Raw genomic sequence first — 22,356 nt, forward strand, 5'->3', positions numbered from 1 at the left:
TTGCTCTCCACCTCATTCTTGGTTCTTCTGCTCTTCCTGCTTACTACCATGCTCTCCGACCACTCCTCTTAGCCCCCACATCTCATTCCCTCACTCATTCACTTGCTTAGGCCTGGGAGTGATTATCGGCCCATTGCCGGGAGTAGGAAAAAAGAAAAGAAAAGCGGGAAAGAAAAAAAAAAAGGGAATTGTCTGGAAAACAACTGCTCTCTTACCCCTTGTTCTGATTCCAGGGGCTCGGCTTTGACTCGGACTGCAGGCATTCCGTCAAGCATTAACATCCTGTTTCTTAGGCTGCCTGTGAAGGGACACAGAGGAAGTGTAAGGCAGGCGTTTTAGCATGACTAAGCAGGTACCACACTCAGTTATTCACACATGGACATCTACAATGTTGTACTTGCGCCCACTGTAAAATAAACACAATTTAAAAAGACACACATTCACATTTTAAAACCCATCAGAAGCTGATAGACAAAAGATGTGTGCAAAGTGTATTAACTCAGTAAGTGCACAGCATGACTCCCTCTTCTCCATAACAAAGATTTTCAATTGCCTGGAGGGCTGCTGTGGGGCTAATAACACTTCATAATGCTGAAAAAATCCTCTTAAGACGTCTATGGAATACAAATACTTGCTTTGATATGCAGTTACTCAACAGCAATAGCAGCAGCACAAAGCAGAGAGTTTCCTCTCTGTGCACTGATAAAAACAAATGAAAATTTAGGAGTGAAATTTTGACCTATTACACTTCTAAAGATAAAATTTGAAACTTGCAATGACGCGTTATGTTAATATCACAATATGGTACTTCCACAAATGCAGACAAACAAAAACACACTTCTTCTTAATATTCATCCTTCCCTCTGCTGCTTCTGATCACTGTGTTTCTGTACACTAGGCAGCAGTGCCCAGATCCACAGCTCCGTGCTGTGGCTTTAAGAAGGATACTCAAATGGAGCCAGTGACAACAATACATGTTCCATATCCCTCAGCTGGGGCCGACCTGAGGTAACCCTCCCTCTTATTATTTTAGCAGCAGTGCATGGAGGAATGCAAGCAAGGCAAATAGACTCTAAACATCTCTATTACTCTCCACTGCTGGCACCAGCAGCTGGATGTGTGGCCCAGTCCTTGCAGTCAGCAGTGCTGCGGCCATCGTGGCTGCTCTTGTGCAAAGAAAAAAAGCTCGCCCAATCGTGAACAGCATATACTCTCTCTATACTGCCGGTTACCTGATCAACTAACTACAGCAAACAGATCTCATACAACATACCTGTTTTTTGCTTACCTTAAAATCCATTCAAAAGAATTAGCAAACATTTCTTTTAACAGGTTTCATTAGAAATTGACACAACAAAATCTTTTTATGGCACATATTGTTCCAATACCTTGTAGATTCTTAAGCCAAAGGGTGATCCTGACTGTGTTTGTGTGTGAAGGAAGCAGAGAAAGAGAGGATTTACTCAGTCCCAACCCCCCCACCGCCCCACCACGATCTTGCCTCTCAGGTCTAAGTCCCTCAAGGAACCCTGGCTGTGCTGCTATTGTATTGTTGTCCAGTATGTCCTTCGGCTTCAGGTCTTGGTAGGCCCAGATAGCGTTGCCATAGTGACGGTTGGGCGGGTGGAGCTGCAGACTCAGTCCAGCCTTGTAGAGCAGAAGAAGAGGAGTACACTGAAGGTGAGGTTTGTTTTCGTCAAGATGACCACTCACTGTGGCAGAGAATATATCCATCCATCCATTATCTATACTGCTTATCCTGAATAGGGTCAAGGGAGGTGGGGGTGTTGCTGGAGCCAATCCCAGCTGACGAGAGGCGGGGTACACCCTGGACAGGTTGCCAGCCTATCACAGGGCTGGCAGAGAATATATTTTTTAGATAAATAAGCTCTTGATTTTCACAACGTCACTTTTTTCTCAGCGTGGCGCAATCACAATTGCACATTTCTTGAAAGCAAGAACCTCTCTCCATGTGCCTAAAGTCTATTCATAAGGAATCAATGGCAAGTACTTGTGACTGTAATGACCAAAGAGCTAGCAGCAGAGAGAGAGACCTACCACAGAGTAATGAGCTAACAGAGGGATGCCGCGTATTGAGAAGTTCATACCAAAATACTTTGGCCAAAGTCAATTGTCGGCTGCTTGTGCTCAAAGGATTGCGTCGGCCAGTTAGAACATGAGGATCACAAACCAAAATGTTTGGTTTGTAGGATTGACACTGAAATTAAGAGCATTTGTTGAACGTAATGAACCAGTACATATCCAGCCCTATCTATCACTACATTCGGTGTGATGGCAGCAGGCTCAGGCAGCCAGCAGTGTGCTGTCCATCAGCAGTATGAGGCTCTGTGTGTGGGAGATGGAGAGAGGAAGGGGGGTTAGAGGGAAACAAGGTAGATTAAGATCACCTTTCCATTTGCTGCACTCTGAAATGAAATGGCCATCCCAGGTGTGTGGGGGAGTTGGATAGGGAGAGGAGGGCAGTGGAGTGTTGAGGCATCTCATTTCTCCCTCCTATGTGCCCTCCCGTTCCCATCAATATCCAGAGGAACAAAAGATAAAGGGACCAGGTAAAGATTGAGGTCAGTTCTCGCTGCAACAATGGTCAAAATATACATATTTCAGTGTGTGTGCTGCTCCCTTCACTTTTCTGTTTATGCTTACTTATGTGTCTGGTGATGCATTTCAAAGTATAAATTGAAACTCCCACCACATATCCACATCCATAACCTCAGGTCCGCTATCTCCCAGGTCGCTGATGGCTATCTGCTCTGTGCTGACTGAGGTGATAACACATAGCTGGAGTGAAAGAATAAGGCTCAGCCAAACCAACCCTGAACACACTAGCTGGATCAATTAGAAGTAATATACCTCCCTGTAAAACCCTCTGAACTTCTGAGGTCAAATGCTGCTCTCATATAGCAGTGACATCATCCACTGTACACACATGTTCAGATGTCCACACACACACATGCTCCACATAAACCCACAAAAAGAGGAAAAAAAAACCCTATCTGCAAGAAAAGCTCATTCATGACAGGAATTTTAGCTTATTTTACCTTCGCTGCCAGTATGCAGATAACATTGTGAATTAAATGAAGTTGGATTCTCTTTAAGTACTTGTTCAGTGTTAATTGCTGAGGTTTAAACAGGAAGTACTTTGATTAGAAAAAAGCTCAAAGGTGTGTGTTGGCTGAGTGGGTGGTGTAAATCACTGTGAGTTAATGTTCTCACAGCACATGCAAGTGTGAAGACAAATCCTGCTTAATACTATCTCTGGGTGTTCGCTTGCACAGCAACGCAACACATTTTTTTGTTAAGGTGAAAGCTAAGCTTAAACAAACTCATGAAACTAGATTTAGTATCTGCCAGTGTGCCGTCTATTCTCTCTCATCTATCTCATGTGCACATATTTGCAAACAACACACATCCCCGAAACAAACTGTAACAGACAAGCCCTGCCAGTGCTTTGTTCCCGTGTCGAGTGCCCAGAGCAACTGGATGCATCTGTGTCACAGAGGCTGGTCCTGCTGCCACAGGCTGTGATGGGAGAGAGAAGGAAAAGGGTGAGAGGAGGAGAAGGGGGGCATGAATTATGGGAGATACATGGGGAAAGATTAAGGAAAGTGAAGGCAAGAGGAGAGAGTGAGGGTGGGGCCTTGTTGAAGAGTTGCTGGCAGGAGCAGTTGTTAGAGAAGCAACCAAGGGGAGTTGAAGAGGTTGAGGAGGGAGGGAAGGGTGTTCAGTGGAGAGGAGGAGGGGCGGTAGTCAGAGAAGAGAGAGAGGGGATATGGACCCAAGCCAAGGCCCGGTCGAGCGCAAAGCACACGGTGCAAGAATGCCAACAGACCCCCTCCCACCTGGTCCTGTACCAAAGAGAAGGAAGAAAGAAAATGGGAAAGCAAGAGAAGGAAAGAGCAAGACAACTATTTATAAATATCAAATCAGAAACAAACGTTTAACTGGAGAAAATGCTAAAAAGTACAGTGTTGCAGGTGATGTGCGATGTGTTGTGCCCGTACTGTGTGCGCCGCAGGCCTCTTTGCTATGGCTCACTTCCCTTTTCTGTGCCCCTGGACACCCCGGTGTGACACATTGGCCTGATAGCCAGCCTACAACTGCTAGCTCACCAGCACACTCCTCCACTTCCTCTTGTTTGAGTCACTTAGCGGACAAACTTTTAGAAAAAGAGTGAAAGCTGAATACATTTGCTACATTCCTATTAGACAGGTAACAAAGACAATGCTTGATAGAAAGAAAGAACTGGCTAAGTTAAAATGTTTGTTAAACAACATTTTTATCTTGTTTGCTGGCAGCGTTGACACAATAGAGCCACAGCTGATTTTAAATCCCAACCTCAGTCTGCTTCATGTTAAGCTGTGTCTGTTTATGATCTCATCTTGCTGAGCTCATTCTGGCCATTCGAATAGTTCCCTACAGAGTTACTACTTAAAAGGTAACTGCATCCCAGCCAAATACCAGCACTTAGTGTGGTCAAAACCTCAAAAGACTTGAACCTTCTATCCACAGAGGTTAATGCTGCCCAGCAAAGACAAAGCACAGATGCTACACATTCAGTCAAAACCAGAATGTGCCATTTTGATATGTGATTTAAAATACTATACCACAGAAACATGTAATAAAAAATAGAACATTTGTAGGAATTATAAAAGAAACCAACATTTCTGACTATGTAATTCAAAAATTGACTTGATGCCGAGCATCATAGTTATTGAGTTTGCTACCACATAAATAAGGTGGGTTGTCCAAACATAAAAGGTTGATCATCCTCTTCAAAAGGCAGAAATCTGAGGGTTTACATGTAGACTATAGCCTTCAAACAGCAAACGTTTTCCCTAAAACTATACTTACTACAGGCTGCCTTTATAAGACAAAATGCTTTTCCTGCATACAAGATGCAATTTTTTACCTCTGTTTAAAAAAAAAAAAAGACTTAAGGTAAACTGTAAAATTCCAGCGATGGAGCATTGCATATCCATAAAGCTGTGAACTCACAAAAATAGATTTAAAAAAAGAATCAAAGTCAAAATCAAAGCAACAGAGACCAGCGCATCTTGATTGTAAGGCCCCAGTAGATGTCAAACTATCAGTCAAACACACTGATTCCTGCATTTCTCATAATGCAACAATGCTATTTTTTCATTTTACCCTCCCTGCCTGGTGAATGGGTACATCTTTCAAACTGATGTTCCCGTGACGACAGCCCATACCAGGTAAACAGTGTCAGTGTCTGTGTGAGCGAGATGGGAATGTGTGTTTTCCGTTAGAATTCACTTCTGCATGTACCGAGATGGACATAGACTTTTTCTTCTAGTCATTCCTGGCACCCTGTGAATGGTCTCAGAATTTCCATTTCATAAGCTCTATTTTCCTTGGCAGGAGCAGCAGGCGGAGTCTTTTGGATGCTTCTGGGACATTTTTGAACGGGGCTCAAGAGAGCAGAGTGCTACTACCTCTGTGCTTATGACTGTGTGGGCTTCTCTGACCCCCAACAAGTACAATGGCATCAAACCAGTTATGCACACTATCACTAAAAAAAACAGAGAAGTTCCCTTTAGGGTTAAAACTCCCTTAGAGATGCACTCAACAGATGCACTTCACCTCAACATGCCCAGGCCTTTTCCTCTGGGAATAAATCAGCTCTTTCATGAACATAGCTATTATTAGACACAATACACTCTTTATGCATTGGATGATTTCAGTACAGTCAAACCTGGACAGCTTATCACGTCTCATCAACATCCTGTGTCTGTCTGATTCTGCCCGTACTTCACCTGCTGTTAAATTTGATGCGGCGTACATGAATTTACTGTGCTTCTTACTGCATTCAGGCTTGTAGAGTAGTCTGCAATTCAAAAAACATATAATGGCGCCATTCCTTAATATCACCAAACTCTGCGGCTCAATAAACATATAATAATTTACACAGGCTGAACAGAGATGGCAAAGGGTGAGTAGGATTTGATTGATGTGTGCGGTGAAATACAAATCATACTACAATGTGGTGAAATCCAGAAAACTATTTGTTTGTGACCCAGTGCAGAAAGCAGCAGTATTCTGTCCTTAGAGTTTAAATTACACACCTTTATCTTTAATGCTTTAAATATTAGAATTTATGATTGTGTTGTTATAGGTTATTTTGTCAGTTAGTATATTTTGTATACTTCACAATGGGTGTTACATGCGTCGGTGTTCATGGGGTTTGACGCAGTATGGAAATGGGCTCAGCAACAATGTGGTGTGCCAAAATGTTTAACCCTGCACATAACAACCCCATTATGTACATTTCTGCACATATCTAATACAAAAATGTTCCTCTATATATAGTCTAATATAAACTTTCTGTAAAGTAATAGTGATGTAATAGAGAGCAAATACTGTAAGTAAGATAGAGGGGAGTCATTTGTGCGCCTGTGTGGTCTTGTTATTCTATATTTGTGAGGACCAAGCACACCAGCTTTATGGGGACCACTGTTATTTGTGGGGAGGCTGGTCCCCACATGTTTGTTCACAGAATTTTACAAAAGCAAAAAGCAGTGTAAAGTTAAAACAAGCATTGGCTTTGGTTAAGATTAGGGTACGTCTCCTAGAAAAGTCTATGGTTGTGTCCAACATCACTTCATTTATTCACTACTTCCTGTATAATGTACACCAAGTAGTCCACTCACTAGTGAACAGTAGATTTGGATTTTGGACACTTACTAATCATCAGCATTTTGTGTTGTAGAACCACACAGCAATAATTTTCCAGCTGATAAAATGCAGAGCGTTGCATTGTGGGATTGTTAGCAGAAAGCAGTATACATGCCATGTGGAATTTCTAGCATGAACTATATGGATAGGTTTAACCTCAGCATTCAGACATGACTACAACATGGTGAACACTGTAGTGAGTAACTATATGGATAGGTTTAACCTCAGCAGTCAGACATGACTACAATGTGGTGAACACTGTAGTGAGTAATTTCAGACACAGCCTATGTAGGGAACCCCTAAATGACAAAAACAAGGATGTATATGTAAGTGAGAGAGAGAGAGAGAGAGAGAGAAAGTAATGCACTTCAGCCAGGAGTTCAGCACCTGGGAGGAAACCAGTTCCATTTATAGAGATCTGATATCCATGTAAATACAGACAACACACACTCATTCAGGCACAGAGAAGTTCCCATATTCTGGTGGATTGCCCTTGGGTGCTTGCTATTTCTGCCAGGGGCAGGGGGATCCTGTGTCAGTAATCCTGTCAGGATGAGGGGGATGAGGTCGCCGGATGCAGCTCAAGTCCACTGCCTTCACCAGCAGATACACACACACACACACACACACACACACTGACACACTCACTCACTCACTCTTTGCTGAGTGAGCACTACATACAGTACAGGTCCACTATTACATGATGTTTAAACAAGAAAATGAATGTGTAGTTTTTCTTCCAAACAGTTGCCAAAAAAACAGCTAAGCACGCTGAACAAATTTTTAAAAACCTCACATAGCATGCACTAGCATTGTCACACACTTTAACAACAAGATCAAACACATTGGTTTATCTGATACAAATTATGCCAGTAACAAAAGGGAAATCTTTTATGAATTTTCTCTTTTTTTCTGTGACTTTTGTCTCTTTGTCTCTGTGAAAGATCCCCACCTCTGCTAACACCACCTCCGTCCTTTCTAAGGTCTTGTGAAACTGTGGGAAATGAAAAAGCTATTTATTCTGACAGGAAGCACTCAAAGTGAAATGACAAGTCAGGCGCTGTCTGGTTTATCTGTGTCTCTGTCTGCAAGTCAAATGCACTTCTTATGAAGCTGACTTCCTGAGCCCTTGTTCTGCTCTACAGTCTGGTTACAGCACACATACACGGACATACACACAAACCTTGTGACCTCTGCCTGCACCCACAATGAACCATATTTTTATTAGATTCAGAGACAGACACATGCACAAAACTGACTCTCAATAGCATAGCTCTGCTCATGAAAGAAGGATATAGATGCCCATTCAACACAAACAGCCACCCACACACACCTACAGTATGCACGCACCAACAACAGGCAGTTCCACACACATACTCCTCCACAGTGCTCCAGAGAGGGGTAAACAGAAGAGTCTGACATCCTCTTGCATCATGTGCCTCAAATGCAGCAGAACAACAGCTAAACAAGCTGTGACCGTGACAGCTCTAAAGTGAGGTGGCATTACTCAAGTGAGCTTCGACATAGAAGTCAAAGCAATTCGTGACACCGTTCGAGACAGTTTATGTCCAATTGATGATCATTTTGATGTAATCATGAGAAAGAATAAGTAAAATATTCAGTGCGAGGGCTGGACTGAGTTCTGAGCTAAAGAAACCACAAATAAAGACCATTAAAAGGCTTCTGAACAGTAAATACACTCTTCTTGTTGAGGTCTTCTTGTTTCAACATAATTGGGTGACCTCTCTGAAACACCCTTCACTCATAGACACGCACTCACCTCAGTAAATGCAGTAGGGTCAGTGGCTGTGCATCTAAAATAGCCTCTGACACAAAAACCTCACTTGTACCAAAAGAGGGGGAGGTAGAGCTGAGTAAACCAGGATAAATACATGGAGTAACTGGCACAGCCTTTCAGGAAGACGGTGCAATATTATGTGCATGTTTACTGTGGAGTTGATACCCTGTAGGTCTGTACTGTGTGTGCATGAAAGAGGGTGCAAGAGAGAAAAAGGTTAGCGCCAGTGGATCAATAAAAATTGCACTCAATGACTCTGTTCTCGTCTCTTACATAGTCTCAGGCTCTAGGTTGAGATGACCACAGTGCAGTGGTAATCATCTCAGACCGACAGTGGTGCATTGAGGGAGCAGTCGTTATGCACTGTTTGGAATTCACAATAAATAAAATACTGAAAAACCAGTGAATATTTTCTTATGAATGCTTTAACAGTGTAAGGAAACCACTACAAAGAGACAAAAGCCTATGGTAATATGTTGTGAAGGTAAACACAAGTGAATCACACCAACCAGTCATTGCTACTCTCATGAAAAGGTTATAACTGCTTTCTGCCTACCAAAACTGAGCAGCAGAGTGAAGCCCTGCTCTCATCTCCTACCCTCAGAGAGAGGTGGGATGCATTAGATTAGCATTCTCACAATAACCTGAATCCTTACCACCACCTACCACCCACATATTTTATCTCTTCATCCCCTTCCCAGTAGATTCCTGCCCTAATGGGGATTCTTTGAGTAGACTATGGACTTTTACCCCTCCTTAGCTCTGATAGCATGCATGTGATGGCCACTTGTGTCTGAATGTGTCTGAGGGAAAGTCCCCCCCCCAGATCATATGCACTGTCTACATATATCCATAGTACCTTGTCTGCTGAATGCATCACAGCACATGTGCACTCACAGGCACTCTAACAGATTGGCCTGATTGACCCAGATGTTTTACAATAGCTGTACAATGCAGAGGCCAATACACTGACTCCTCTACAGTATTTACTGTAAACAACTCACATAAAATATCAGCTCAAACATGCACTTTTTTCTTTTAAGTTCTTCTTCTTCACTCGCTATCTCTTGTGATACAAACAAATGCATGCATGCAGGTATTTAAACAAATACACAAGCACACATTGCACCAGTGTTGAATAGCCTTGCAGAGTCCTTATGATACAGCACCGTAAAGTGCCTACCCTATCAGCCCTCACTTTGTGCTGACACAACCAAATCCACCCCCTAACACACGGCATATGGAAAGAGACAATAATGGACCAACCAAAACATTCCAACACCCTGACACTTATTACAGCAAATGTGCACACAGTTATTTTTGCTCACTGAGTTTTCTGTTCCCCTTGGTTTGACCCATTCCATCTCTCCAACACCACTAAGCAAAAGCCAGCAGCAGTTTTTCTCTGCTAATCATCTACGCACGCCTTCACTTCGCCTTTGATTTTCCTCTGTTTTAACTTATACGGTGCCATGTTGATACCTGGTTGAAATGGCTAATCAAGTGAAGTTATGGTCCATAGTGTGAACCTACATTTGTTAAAGCCAAAGAGCCTGAGGAATGCCAAAGGCACCCCAAATGGCTTCCACATGTTGTTTGGATAATATCCCCTCCTTTGACCTGCGGTACAACTGGAACCAAAGTTCACAGTGATCCATGCAGCACCCTTGTGCAGGTCTTCTGAAACCATCTGCTCTGAGGCTACAGACATGCTAGTCCCCAAGAGATTCTGTGAAGATAAACTCTTCCTGTAAAACCAGTCTGAAGATGCTGACTTTCCTATTTTCTGGGCTTCTCCTTTTTGTTCAAGAGCCATTTTTAATTAGAGCGCAACAGACACTCAGCTGAAAGAGGAAACATCACCACAGATAGACAGGACTTCCACCGGCATACCTTTCCATCCTAGCCATGGAAACATGTCGAGCAACCTTACATCAGAGTCTGGGGCCAAGTTCTGCTAAATGAGTCACTTCCAGTAAGCACTGAGTGTGCAACTCTGTGGATGGTTTCATTGCTGGAAAAAAAGCTTGGTTAAAAAAAAAAAAAAAACATGTTAAAATCCACCTCCCCCTACATCTGTTTGTTGTTTGATGAATTTTTTTAAATCAAAAAATAAGCTTGGTTGTTCTCATGACTCCTTTTCAGTATTCAACAGAGCAATGCAGCAAAAATTCTAAATAACCACACTGATGTTTGACAAGCTGTAATCATCCATGTTGGACTGTAGTTCTTTCTGTTAGTGTTCACTATTTACACTGTCAGCCTCACAGATGTTGCAAAATACTTTTCCGTGCTCTCTCTCTCTCTCTCTCTCTCTCTCTCTCTCTCTCACACACACAGAGCACACATGCTTTGGTAAACAAACATGGGCTGGACACTGGGGGTCAAAGGTTGAATCCACAAGAGAAAACGCAAAGGGAGAGAACATTTTGTGATCTTCTGACATGATGAAATAACAGCACGGGGAGTTCAGTTGGCAGCCATCACCTACAAACCCTCGTCTTTTTCCACACACAGGAAGTTCAATATAACTACTAGCGCATGTCTTAGTATTCAGGATGAAAGAGCAGCAAAGTAACTGCAGGTGCTCTGGATGTATAACCTTCTTCATTTTTGACCTATTTTCCTCTAAATTTAGTTGTCCATCTGTCAATTCACAAAATCATCTGTTTGGCTGCTGTCACTTTCACACATTGTATGGTGTGTGTGTAGCTCTTTGTGTGTTTCAGGGTCTTTGCATGAGGCAGTCTCTTGCATAACTAAGGGCTACAGGATATCCGAGAGTGCACCTTGAGCACACCCCACCTCTCTGATTTTCCTAGCTCCTCTTTGGCCTTGGCTTACGGTCAAGGACCCACATGACTCCAGCCATAACGCGCACTGCAGAGTATCTGCAATCAATGACAATACACTCCATAACACCCACCTGGATCGATAATACAGCAGTCAGTCAATATGCCAGCAGTTAACCCAACTGATTGGGGGTAATACAGGGAATTTCACATCTCCCTGAATAGGACCGTGAGCGTACATGTTGTTAGACAGCACAGTCGAGCAGGTCTTCCTGAAAAATTCAATCTGTCAACATGCACCTAGTTTGCATTCTCTGATCTGTGGCAGACAGATGATACCTTTAGTGGGGGGATTCTGTCGAGCTATTAAATGTGTTGAACAGAGCGGTGCTGATGGACAGAGTTTATCCATTGGTGACTGGCTTTTTAATTGGGCCCCCCCACCACCACCACAACCTGCACTGATCTCTATCAGCCCTTGGACTGTGTCTTTGGGTGGGGGTTGAGCCATTGAAGTAATTAGATTAGTAGCAGTGGCTTGAAGTGGTTGCGGGAGAAACATCTGGGATGCACCGTATCATATTGTTCATGATAATACAAGTATTGTTTTTAATGTGATTATATATGATTGTTAAGAGAAGACAGCAAACTTACTGTATTTCATCATCTCAAGCTGAAACACCTGGTATGAGAAGAGCCAGAGATCATAAGTGGAGACAACAACATAAGCCAAACTGCACTGACACATCGTGCATGTCTGAATTACTGTGACTATCCAACCAAGGAAAACAACAGGTTCAGCTGTTTCAGCAAATACCCCCAAAACTACATATGTTTAAATAATGAAGCCCTCTACTGGCTGAAGGAATTATGATTATATTATGTTAGTTGCGAGCAAAGGAGGATGTAGTGAGTTGCAAAGTCCACAGTGGGAGAAGTTCAGGGTGGAGGGATCAGGCAACAAAGCATCAGACTCCAACACAGGAGATCACTGTTTTCTACAGACAGTCAACACTGGCTTTTTTAATCATGCCCAAGGTCATTCCTTAACCATAAAGCTACAGTAAGTAACTTTGCTAATATTTTTATTGTAGAAATATGCTCCTTAACTCGTCTTAATGTGGAGAGGTGCTGTCGAAGCCTCCTGTGACCCAGACTCATTGAACAGCACTGGCAGCAGCAGAGACATTAGCATCTAAAAGGTTTTGAGCAGGACTGACCTCTCTATAACCGATCAGAGATTCTCAATTATTTCTGCTTGATCAGTAAGTTTTGTTGCATTCTCATGTCTTCTAATTTCATAATGAGAAATATCTGAAGAGCTGGGCAGAGCGTGGTATAACAGCAGATCATAGTAGAGCATAGTGGAGCAGAGAGCGGGAGTGGTGGGCGGAGCAGAGTGCCTCGATTTGGAATTTCATGCTAGTGCTACCTTAAGTTACATACTGTAGCTTTAACCTATTCATTTTTATTGTAAACATGACATTGAAGGTCCCCTAACCTTAACAAAGCATTTGTCATTTTACCACAAATCATGATCTTTCTCTAAAATAAGGCAAATTGTTTTTGTGCCTAAATCCAACTAAACCTTCACCATAGCATTCAGGCACTGACAATGAATGTCGACATGCAGCATGTCAAGTCTTTGCTTAGTTAAAGATGCCAAGCCAACCCTCACTAAAAACTGTATAGAAAATGATGCGAGAAGACAGCAGTTCCAGGTGGGAATTACAAATAACTTTTCTGATTCAACTCGTTTTGTTATGTCCTATTGAAAGATCTGTAGTCACTTTCTGTTTATTACGTCACTTTTCAAATGCACTTCATTCATTTTCATCAACAAGTGAAAAGCATTAATACTACTGTGATGTTCAGCCAATGATGCATGAAATTTTTGTATAATATGATGTCATGGGGTAGGACTGGATAAGTCTGACTTCTTCCTACTCCATTCAAACATGTACCAGGTGCAAGCAAACTGATTTTGGATTAGCATTGGTTGGATATGGGTAATTATGTGTGTGTGTGTTGCTGTCATTTGTTCTGTTCTGCATGTTTGAAAGAATAAATCAAATCAAATCAAATCAATCAGTGTTGATTCTGATCGTTTTCAGTACAGCTTTACATTCAGTCTGTTGTTTGCCCCAAATAAATGCTATCGACTGTATCTGGATTAATAGCTCAGCAGCCATTTATTTGCCACAGAGTTATCACATCACGATTGTTTCTGTGTTGACATGTAGTTCAGTGTTGCAGCTAATAATGTTAAAGTATTCGTCTGCATTTCATCACATCATCATGAGTATTATTGAAATATAATACCCTGCAAAATTATGATATTGTCTGATAATATCATCCTGATTTGATCTTCAGTGCCACAAAATACATGTACCAGCCACTTTATTAGGTACAGCTGTACAACTGTATGCTCTTCAATGCATCACTTCTGGCTTAACATCTGCATTTATGAAGCTCAAAATGTTTGTTTTTGGTGAAATTGTCATAAATGTATAAATTCAGTTATGTGTTTATTATTGAGGTCATAGCTAAAGGTGGTGCTGTAGTGGACTACATTATATTCAGAGGTGTTCCTAATATTCTGACCCTCTCATGTATGAAGCTGGGAGGACAACAATATAGAGGCACCTCTGAATATAATATAGTCCAGTACAACACCATCTTTAACTATGACCTCAATAATAATTGAATTTATGCATTTATGACAATTTCACCAAAACCCGAAACATTCTAAGCTTCATAAACCCAGATGTTAAGGTGGAAGTGTTGAATTAAAGTGCATTTCATTGTACAGGTGTCTATGAAGGTGGCCAGTGTATTTGTATGTTCTTTCCAAAAGAGATGGCAGCCAGACTTGCTTGGAGTTACTGAACATGTTTCACTTCTCATCCGAGAGACTAACCACCAAACAAGACCAGCTGCCATCTAATAGCACTTCATGACACCTGGATGGCTGAGAAGCTCCACAGACTTTATGTTGCCTGTTTCTGAGATCCAACATGATTCTTCTTCACTGTTCATGCACAGAGTTCTGCAGAGTCTACTCTGCAGCCTGCTTACTCATGAGCAGGGAGAAGGCCCCTTTGTAAATGGGCTTAAGTGAGAGTTTAAATGGGCACTAATCTCAATCGCTGCACATCCGTGAGCTGCAGGGGGTCTTATCCATACACACATAACCCTACCAGCCACTTTTATTTTCTTTTTTGGGGGGTGGCACCCCCATTTAAACACACACACACACACAAATAACAAACTCCCTTCGGCTGTCATACAGTTAAAGGCGAGGCAGGGCCCCTCCACGACACAGGGGTAAAGTCACAGAGGTCAGTGCTCAGTTTCCACATCAAACCCTGGAGCAGAGGCCAGAGTCTCATCCCCCTCCCACCTTTCTCTCTCCCTCCCACTCTCTCCTCTCTCTTGCTCCCTCCCTCCCCTCCTCCTGTTCCCCTTCGCAGGATGTACAAATGCCTTTGCTGTCAGCTCTGCTCCGGTCCCCTGTAATTGAAAATAACAGCCAAGGGCCAGCCCCCGGCCACTCTCCCCAGCCTGGTGGCTCTCTGCCTTTCTGACAGCCACCCATCAATACCAATGGGTATTACCCTGGAAGTGAGAGTGCTGCCAGTGACATCCAAGACACCACCCTTGCAACACTCCCACACACACACACACACACACACACCTCCCCCCCAGTGTCCTTCCTCCGCTACACCAGCCTCCTCCTAATGTTTAACCCATTGCTAACGCCTCGTCTGTCTCTAAGTTTCTACAGTAGGCTACGGTAGGCAAACAAGCCTGTCTCACACATACACACCACGGTGCTTTGCACAAATGCACACCCACACACAACTCTCTTAAGACATGCACAAAACTCTGACAAGCAGCAAACTTTCCAGCGAGAAGTGCTGAGAGAGGGGTTGGTGTGGTGCTGTCTCACTTAACACTCTCATATTCCCCACCAAGACATTCACTCAGTGTTGTTCTACAACACTCCTACACTGCTAAGCTGGGATGTTTGGAACACACTTTAGAGGTAAATAAGTGAGACATGAGAGATTTCACAACCGGAGCCGGCACTGTAAAGTCAGGTGTCGCCCGTGCCCACAGTCATTCAAGTGTATAATCACTTTTTTCTCTGTCTCTTGTCATGACAACTTGTGAATTTACACTGGGAGTCGGTGTCCAGCCAGCAGCATGCAGGGTCTCGTTTCCCCCCGCTGACAGACACCACACACAATGCCATACAGATGATATGAGTTGTCATCCGCTTTGACAGAGCAATGACAGCTGAACGAGACGCGCTGAAGACAAGCACAAAGCCAAGCAACGTGACAAATGAAGTACACAGCGGCAGCCAGCAGAGGAACAGGACGAGAAAATTGCACAGACCTTGTCAGGAGCTGCAGAGCCGTGGAGACTAGGAGACTGCTTTCCTTTCTACAGTCCTCTCTGTCTCCTCTCCTCCTCTCCCTCTCCTCTCCTCTTCGCTCCTCTCACTCTGAGTGTATGTACGTGTGTATGATTGTGTGTGTGTGTGTGTGTGTGTGTGAGTGAGTGAAAGATTGTAAGTGGATGTGAGTGAGCAGCTCCCTCCCCTTCTGCCTCTCAGCTGCTCAGCTTAGGCAGTTCTCAGGAAATGAATGGGAGCGCACAGAGAGCTGTTGTACTTGCAAATGACTTACCCCGAGTCACATGATCCGCTAAATGTAGGGTGGGCCGGTAGGTGGAGGCTTCATAAGCAAAGGCAAGACAATATACTCTAAGCTTTAACAGCATGCATCGAATTACACGGGGCCCCTCCGGGGAGGTTTCCGACGCGTCCGCTCCCAATAAGCCCGGACTCACTGTGCACCCCGCGCAGAGCGCAGCGGTGAGCCCCGTGCTGCGGGTCAGCACCGGAGCACCTCCCCGTTTAAAGGGACGGAGAGGAAGGTGTGCGGAAAGAAGTGCAAACACTGCATTAATGATGTGCTATGTATTAGTCCAGTCGCATCAGAATTTCAGATGCTAATTCTGATGCTGCGCATAGAAAAGAGAGCGATGAAAGTTTGACAGTTGTAAGAATGATAAAATTGTTAGTATTGTAATAAAACAACCTGCTGTTTATCTTCATTTTAGCTGTTGATCAGAAAATTAGTCAGCAACTGTTTCAGTTATCTTTTATTTTTCAAGCAAAAGTGCGCAAAATGTGATGATTCGTGAGGATTTGCTTCCGTCTCTCTTCAGATTGTGGTAAACTGGATGTGTTTGGACTTAAACAATCAGAAAATCCGATTGGCATCACTTTAGGGCTGCAGAAAAATATGATGGGCATTGACCCGTGTTTTCTGATGTTTACAGATCAAACAATTAATAGATAAATTAAGAAAAGTACTGACAAATAATGGAAATAATCGTTTTGTGTATAAAATATTCTTTAATTTCTAATCAATCATTAGAATATAGGTCAAGTCATTTATGTACATTTGTATTTACTAGATTCACAATCTGTGAACAAATATTTAGAAAGAATATGGCTAACAGAAAATTGATAATACAGATATTTTGGAGAAAAGCGGCCTGTTTTTATTTTTATTGTAAATGTAATATATTGATTCACTGAGTAATAGATTGTTCTATAAAATGCCAGAAGGTAGTGCAAATAGTGCATCCAGGTTGATGTATTCAGATTGCTTGTTTTGTCTGAGCATCAGTCCAAAAATAAAATTGTTTCCAGAATAAAAATTGTTATGGTTCCAGCATTTGGATAAACAGCTGGAAGAAATGTGGTATTATATGATGAGAACCAAAAGTCCAGCAGAGGGGAGGAAAACTGTAGCTGCTTCTATCCATAAAAACAAAAATCTGGTGAAATATTATGAAGTCAGCAGGTTGCACCTGAAACATTGTGCTAATTAATTAAGTAGTTCAGCAGAAAATTAATCATTTCCCTATAAAGACTGCTTTTAAATTCTCTCCTGCATAGCACCGGAGTCACAGCACCCATGTCAGTGCTCCTCCTAGTGTTCTCCGTAGCTCTGTGGTATGAAAGGCTGATGCTGATGCTGCTCGGCGCCCCCAGTCACTGCCCTGGAGGCTCTGAATAAGGTGAAGGAAGCAAGACTCATCTGCATGGCTGATCGAGCTCATACCACTTTACAGGCTTTATCGTGGACCTGAAAATGCATAGCTGAGGAAGTCAGGGGTGATGATTCGGGGTGGGGGGGGGTTATTTACAGTAGTACAGTAAGCCTGATCCAAATTCTGCCCATTCATTCAGCTAATGTATGTCTTCCGTTTGCAGTGAATGGAAGATAAAATGGTTAGGTGGAGATGAGAGGGTGGAACAAAAGGGATAAAGGGAAGAAAGACTTGATTAATAAGGTTGGCTGTATGGAGGAATGGCTGGGTGGTTGTATATAGGAGTGAACTAACCTGGTTACACAGTTTCTACTATCGGTAAACTTAAGGCTTTGTTTGACCTGGTTTCCATGACACCAACTACAAACCCAGAAGTGTAGCCACCTACCAAACAATTATATGACTAGAACAGATTTATGCTGGAAAAGAATAGAAGTGAACTTGAACAAAACTGGCGTGCTGTTAAATATTCAGATAAATGATTTTGTTTGTTTGGTTTTTCAGTAGTTGGAACTGGAATGGTCACATATGTGTTCATTACACTCTTGATATCAGAGCAGACAAAAGAACTCCATGTTGCAAATAAAAGCAAAATAAATGAATAAACCATAAACATGGTAGAAGAATATGCATGTATAGTAAAATACTCAGTAATGTGACATAGAAACCGAAGGTGACATGGAGGTGTGTAAGAATATCAGATCTTGGCACAATGTGGAATTTGAAGTCATTGTGATATGTTTAGGATGCAAAAAGCTTTCAAACATCTTCATTGTCAGTCTCCTCTCACCGTAATTTGACACACCTGCCAGCCCATTACCTGTTGTTTCAAGTATTCAATGAATATGCACAGTGCTGTGCAATTATATAAAACCCATGGGCAAATTATAGACATATGGTTCTTCATCTAATGGTCTTGAGTGTTTTGATACATGATAATTGTCAGTTACAGATTAACATGATATTACCAATCTCAGAGAAAAATGCGGATTTGTATGATGAGAGGAGGGGCTAGATAATAGGCTCTTTAGAGGATCAGTGTGTGTGTGACAGAACACTATTGTAACATCAGCCATGAGGCCCTGTGATGATCCTTATAATGACATCCTGAGGAGCTCTTTCAAATGAAATCGTCCCTGTGTAACTGGTGCCCCAGGAGCCCTGGCATGTGTTGAAGGAAGACAGGCAGAGTGGAGTGCAAAGAGACACTTTGAGGTAGGTGGAGGAGGGCGGATGGGAAGGGGGGTGGGGGGCTGCTGCACAGATTTGTTGAGGAGACAGGAGATGGTCAAAGGAACTTGGGGCAGGGGTCACAGGAGGGATGGAGCAACAATGCAAAGGGGGGATATTGGTAGGGGGTCAGGTGCTCAGATCAGGCTCCTAACATCATCCTAGTGCCTCCAGTAGGGCTTATTAAACACCTGAGACACAAGCACCTCCCCCAAGACTACACCCTCTCCATACAGGTTGCTAGTGTGCCACCCTCAGGTGGGAGCAGTTCAAAGAAGAGGCGGGCGTCTGGGGGAGAAGTGACATCAAGAAGAACATTATCATTACAAACTTCTCCATTGCATCATCTGACCCAATCTCATCAAATTATTGAAGCACCATTCGCTGTTTAGTCACACACTACAAAATGTCTACACTGTGGGGGCGTGCATTCGTACAGTGCAAAGGAAGACTGTATTTGAGTTAGCAAAAATGAAAAAAAAAAGATATTTGTGTGTGCCTGTGTGTTGTGAAACACTGCGAGTGAGCTATGTGATGCTCCCCTCCTGTTGTCTCTGGCTGAACTTTAGACTCTGGACTGAAAGAACAGACACACCAGACGAGGAAGTAGGGAGCAGAGAAGCTAAACACAACCTGTTACTGCACAGTCGGCAGGGAAGGAGGGAGGGAGGGAGGGAGGGAGCACTGGGAGAAAAAACTACTCAAGAAATGGAAGCTCTTCTCTTACTGTTGGTTGAATTAGAGGATATCTCTATAATCAATATGCACCCAGAAAAACACACGTGTTTGACAGGATGTGAATTTAAAGAATGAAATCCAAGATGTGAAGTTGCTGTGAGAAAACTGAGACTGAAGCATCAACTTGAAAACTTACTGTTGACAAAAAGATACCATCAAAAGCAGAACAAGCACAAAAAATCCTAATAGCAAATAGTATCAGTGCCCTTCTTAAATTAATTACATCAAAAACACTAACCAATTACAGCTCAGAGATTTTAAAAAGTTAAACCTCTTTTAGTGCCCATATAAAAATTATATTAGTCTCAGTAATAGCCGTCATCATCGTCACCTTTAAAGATGAAATAATAATTTGAGTTGTGGTTCAGTAACTGTTTAAAAACCCAGAATTGATGAATATGCAAATATTATTAATTTCCAGAGATGTACGAGAACTTTCTCATCACAGTTGTGTCAGTTGCATATTGTCCAAAATTGGCTGCCAAACTAGTTGTGATCTCTTAAACTGAGATTTAAAGTGAGAACAGAAAAATGCCCCTCATTCAGAAAATGAATGTGACGACAGCCTTCTAGTGTCAAACTGTGCATCATTTAGCATAGCGAAGGTCAAAGACTCAACTGAAGTAGCAGCAAAAGGGAACTTCAACAGTCTCGTCAGGGAGTGAAAGAGTGCACGAATGAATGCAATCTGCTGTACTTCAGCTGCTGTACAGCTTCTGCTGCACCCTTCACTTATAAACACATATTTATTTATTAAGTTTATTATCTTTGCCTTGACTTGTTTTTCAATTTGAGAGGGGGCCATTTTTTTATATGATACAGTACTTTGGTGACTTTGTAGTAATTTGGTGTAATTTTGATTACCAGTATTTGTTTCAACAAATTGTTGGATTTCCATGGTGAATGGTGGCAAATGAGGGGTTTGGACATTGAAGCAGCTGCAGTGCATATAACTCCAGAGTGGGAGCAGTACTGTTTCACATCAGTGTGTGGCTGATCTCAGGTTTATGCCTGCACTGAGAGCTCATGTAAGAAGTTTCCAAGCTCTTAAATGCATTGGTCTTTCTTAAATCACACAATATTCTGCTACATGGATATTATATTAATGAAGAGTGGTGAAGAGCCCACTCAAGAGTAAATTATTGATTCATATACGCATTTATACATCTATTGATTCATGTGCATGTGTCATTAACATATAGATTTTTCACTATGTACTACTACACTAAATTAAGAGATGATGCAGTAGAGTAGAAGCCAAGAATACAGTAAGTTAGTGAAAAATGTAAAAGACAAAGAAGAGAAAAATGACAACCAGCAATGAGAAAAAAAAAAACATTTAAATGAACAACAAAATGGAGACGAAAACAGAATGACCGTGAGAAACTCAAAGAAAGGTAGCACAGAGAAATGAAGCATTAGGACAGCTGCTTGCTCAAAGGCCTTCCCCCGGTCTAGCAGCTATGCATGCATGTGTGTGTGTGTGTGTGTTTGTCCAGGCGTCAGTACACCTGCACAGACTGAGTGGGTTGGTTCAGTGGGCTGGCGTGGAGTTCCATGGATCCCCCTCCAGGCCAGCTCTCTGTCAGGCCCTGCCAAGGTCAGCCTCCCGCCTGGGGGGTTGGAGCGAGGGCGGGGAGGGGGAGCTTCAGCATGGCCACCAGGGCTACAGCATGCTGTGTCTAATAGCAACCGCAAAGCTCATGTACACACACACACACACACACACACACTCTTAGGATGAACTTTAACAGACACATACACACAGTCGCAAATAAGTAAGCACTGGCAACCATACTGTAGGGACTTGTTCAAGGAAGGGTGTGACTATAGCAAGTGTCTCACATTTTTACTTATAAATAAGATAAAAGAAAAGGTACAAAGAGGGTCATGATTTGGGTCCGCTGCTTCCTGTCCGGCTTTTATTCTGACGTTACTTCCTGTTTTTGTTTCACCTTAGTTTCAGTCTTTTTGCATTCTTCATCACTCACATTGGTTTCACCTGTTTCGTTATTGTTTACTCCTCTATTTAGGCAGCGTCCTCCCACCAGGACGCTGCCAGATTGTTCTAGACCCCAGCTTTGACTTTCCAGCATTTTCTTCGGTTTTGATATTTTGTGTTTCTGACCCGAACTGTTACCTTGGTATATTCGTTTCTGCTTTGCCCTCTTGTCTCAGACTGCCACAGTGTATGATGTCTGACTTCCCTCTGGACTACGTATTTTGGATCACCTCTGTTGGATGTGTTTGCTGGCTCTGACCTGGGACTGTTAAGGACATGTGAGTTTTGTGTTTTCACCGTGTTTTGTATGGTTTTCTTTTGTTCAACGTTAGTTCTCTTAATAAAGAGATGGTTTTGTTTTACACTTCCTCATCTGGCCATTTAATTGAGTTCACCTAACACTTTTCGGCCGCATTACGCACGCCGTTTCTGACAAAGAGATGGAAATAATCTGGATTAGCTGACAAAGTAACTACAGCTCCTGATCTTAAGATGATGAAAACATAACTAGGAAAGCAACAAAGAGACGTGTGTTTTAAAACAGCAAGCTCTGTATTATGTCCAGTTTAAAGCTATCCATTACCTAGATCATCTTACTGGGCGGCTAGACCCAGGGTGGAGTCAGTGATACTGAAGCTATCCTGATATACCTGACTCACTTATGCACACACAAGAAGTGCTGCAAGGAATACCACTGAAAGGTTGTAATTCAAATTTCAGGTATCAATGAAACCACCCAGGCAAAATGCAACACCTAAGTGGGAACATTCACCAGATCATCAATGGCAACAACTTGAACCAAACCTGCCAAGGTGTGATGATGGGATTATTAATCTTCTGATCTATGTGTCTATGAGTTTTGAGCAGAGACACATGGGCACTGGAAACACCTGGAGTGTAAAGGCAGCATCGAAGCAATTATCCACTGCCACTCCTGCACATCCCCC

At 42.6% G+C, this 22,356-nt stretch overlaps 1 protein-coding gene across 2 annotated transcripts in view; it reads right to left on the reverse strand.

Moving 5' to 3' along the window:
• klf12b (Kruppel like factor 12b) overlaps positions 1-16,233 on the reverse strand; it is a 36,628-nt gene extending 20,395 nt beyond the window's left edge. The window contains exons 1-2 of one of the 2 annotated variants that reach the window (XM_020609245.1): positions 16,002-16,233; positions 216-298 (exon numbers count right to left, since the gene is read on the reverse strand). In XM_020609245.1, coding sequence (XP_020464901.1) covers positions 216-298; positions 16,002-16,095 — 177 coding nt within the window. In that variant the 5' untranslated portion in view covers positions 16,096-16,233. The other variant, XM_020609246.1, reaches the window with a different exon arrangement.
• Positions 16,234-22,356: the final 6,123 nt, after the last annotated feature.

Source organism: Monopterus albus, unplaced genomic scaffold (genome assembly GCF_001952655.1).
Source record: "Monopterus albus unplaced genomic scaffold, M_albus_1.0 scaffold99.1, whole genome shotgun sequence".
Classification (NCBI taxonomy): domain Eukaryota; kingdom Metazoa; phylum Chordata; class Actinopteri; order Synbranchiformes; family Synbranchidae; genus Monopterus; species Monopterus albus.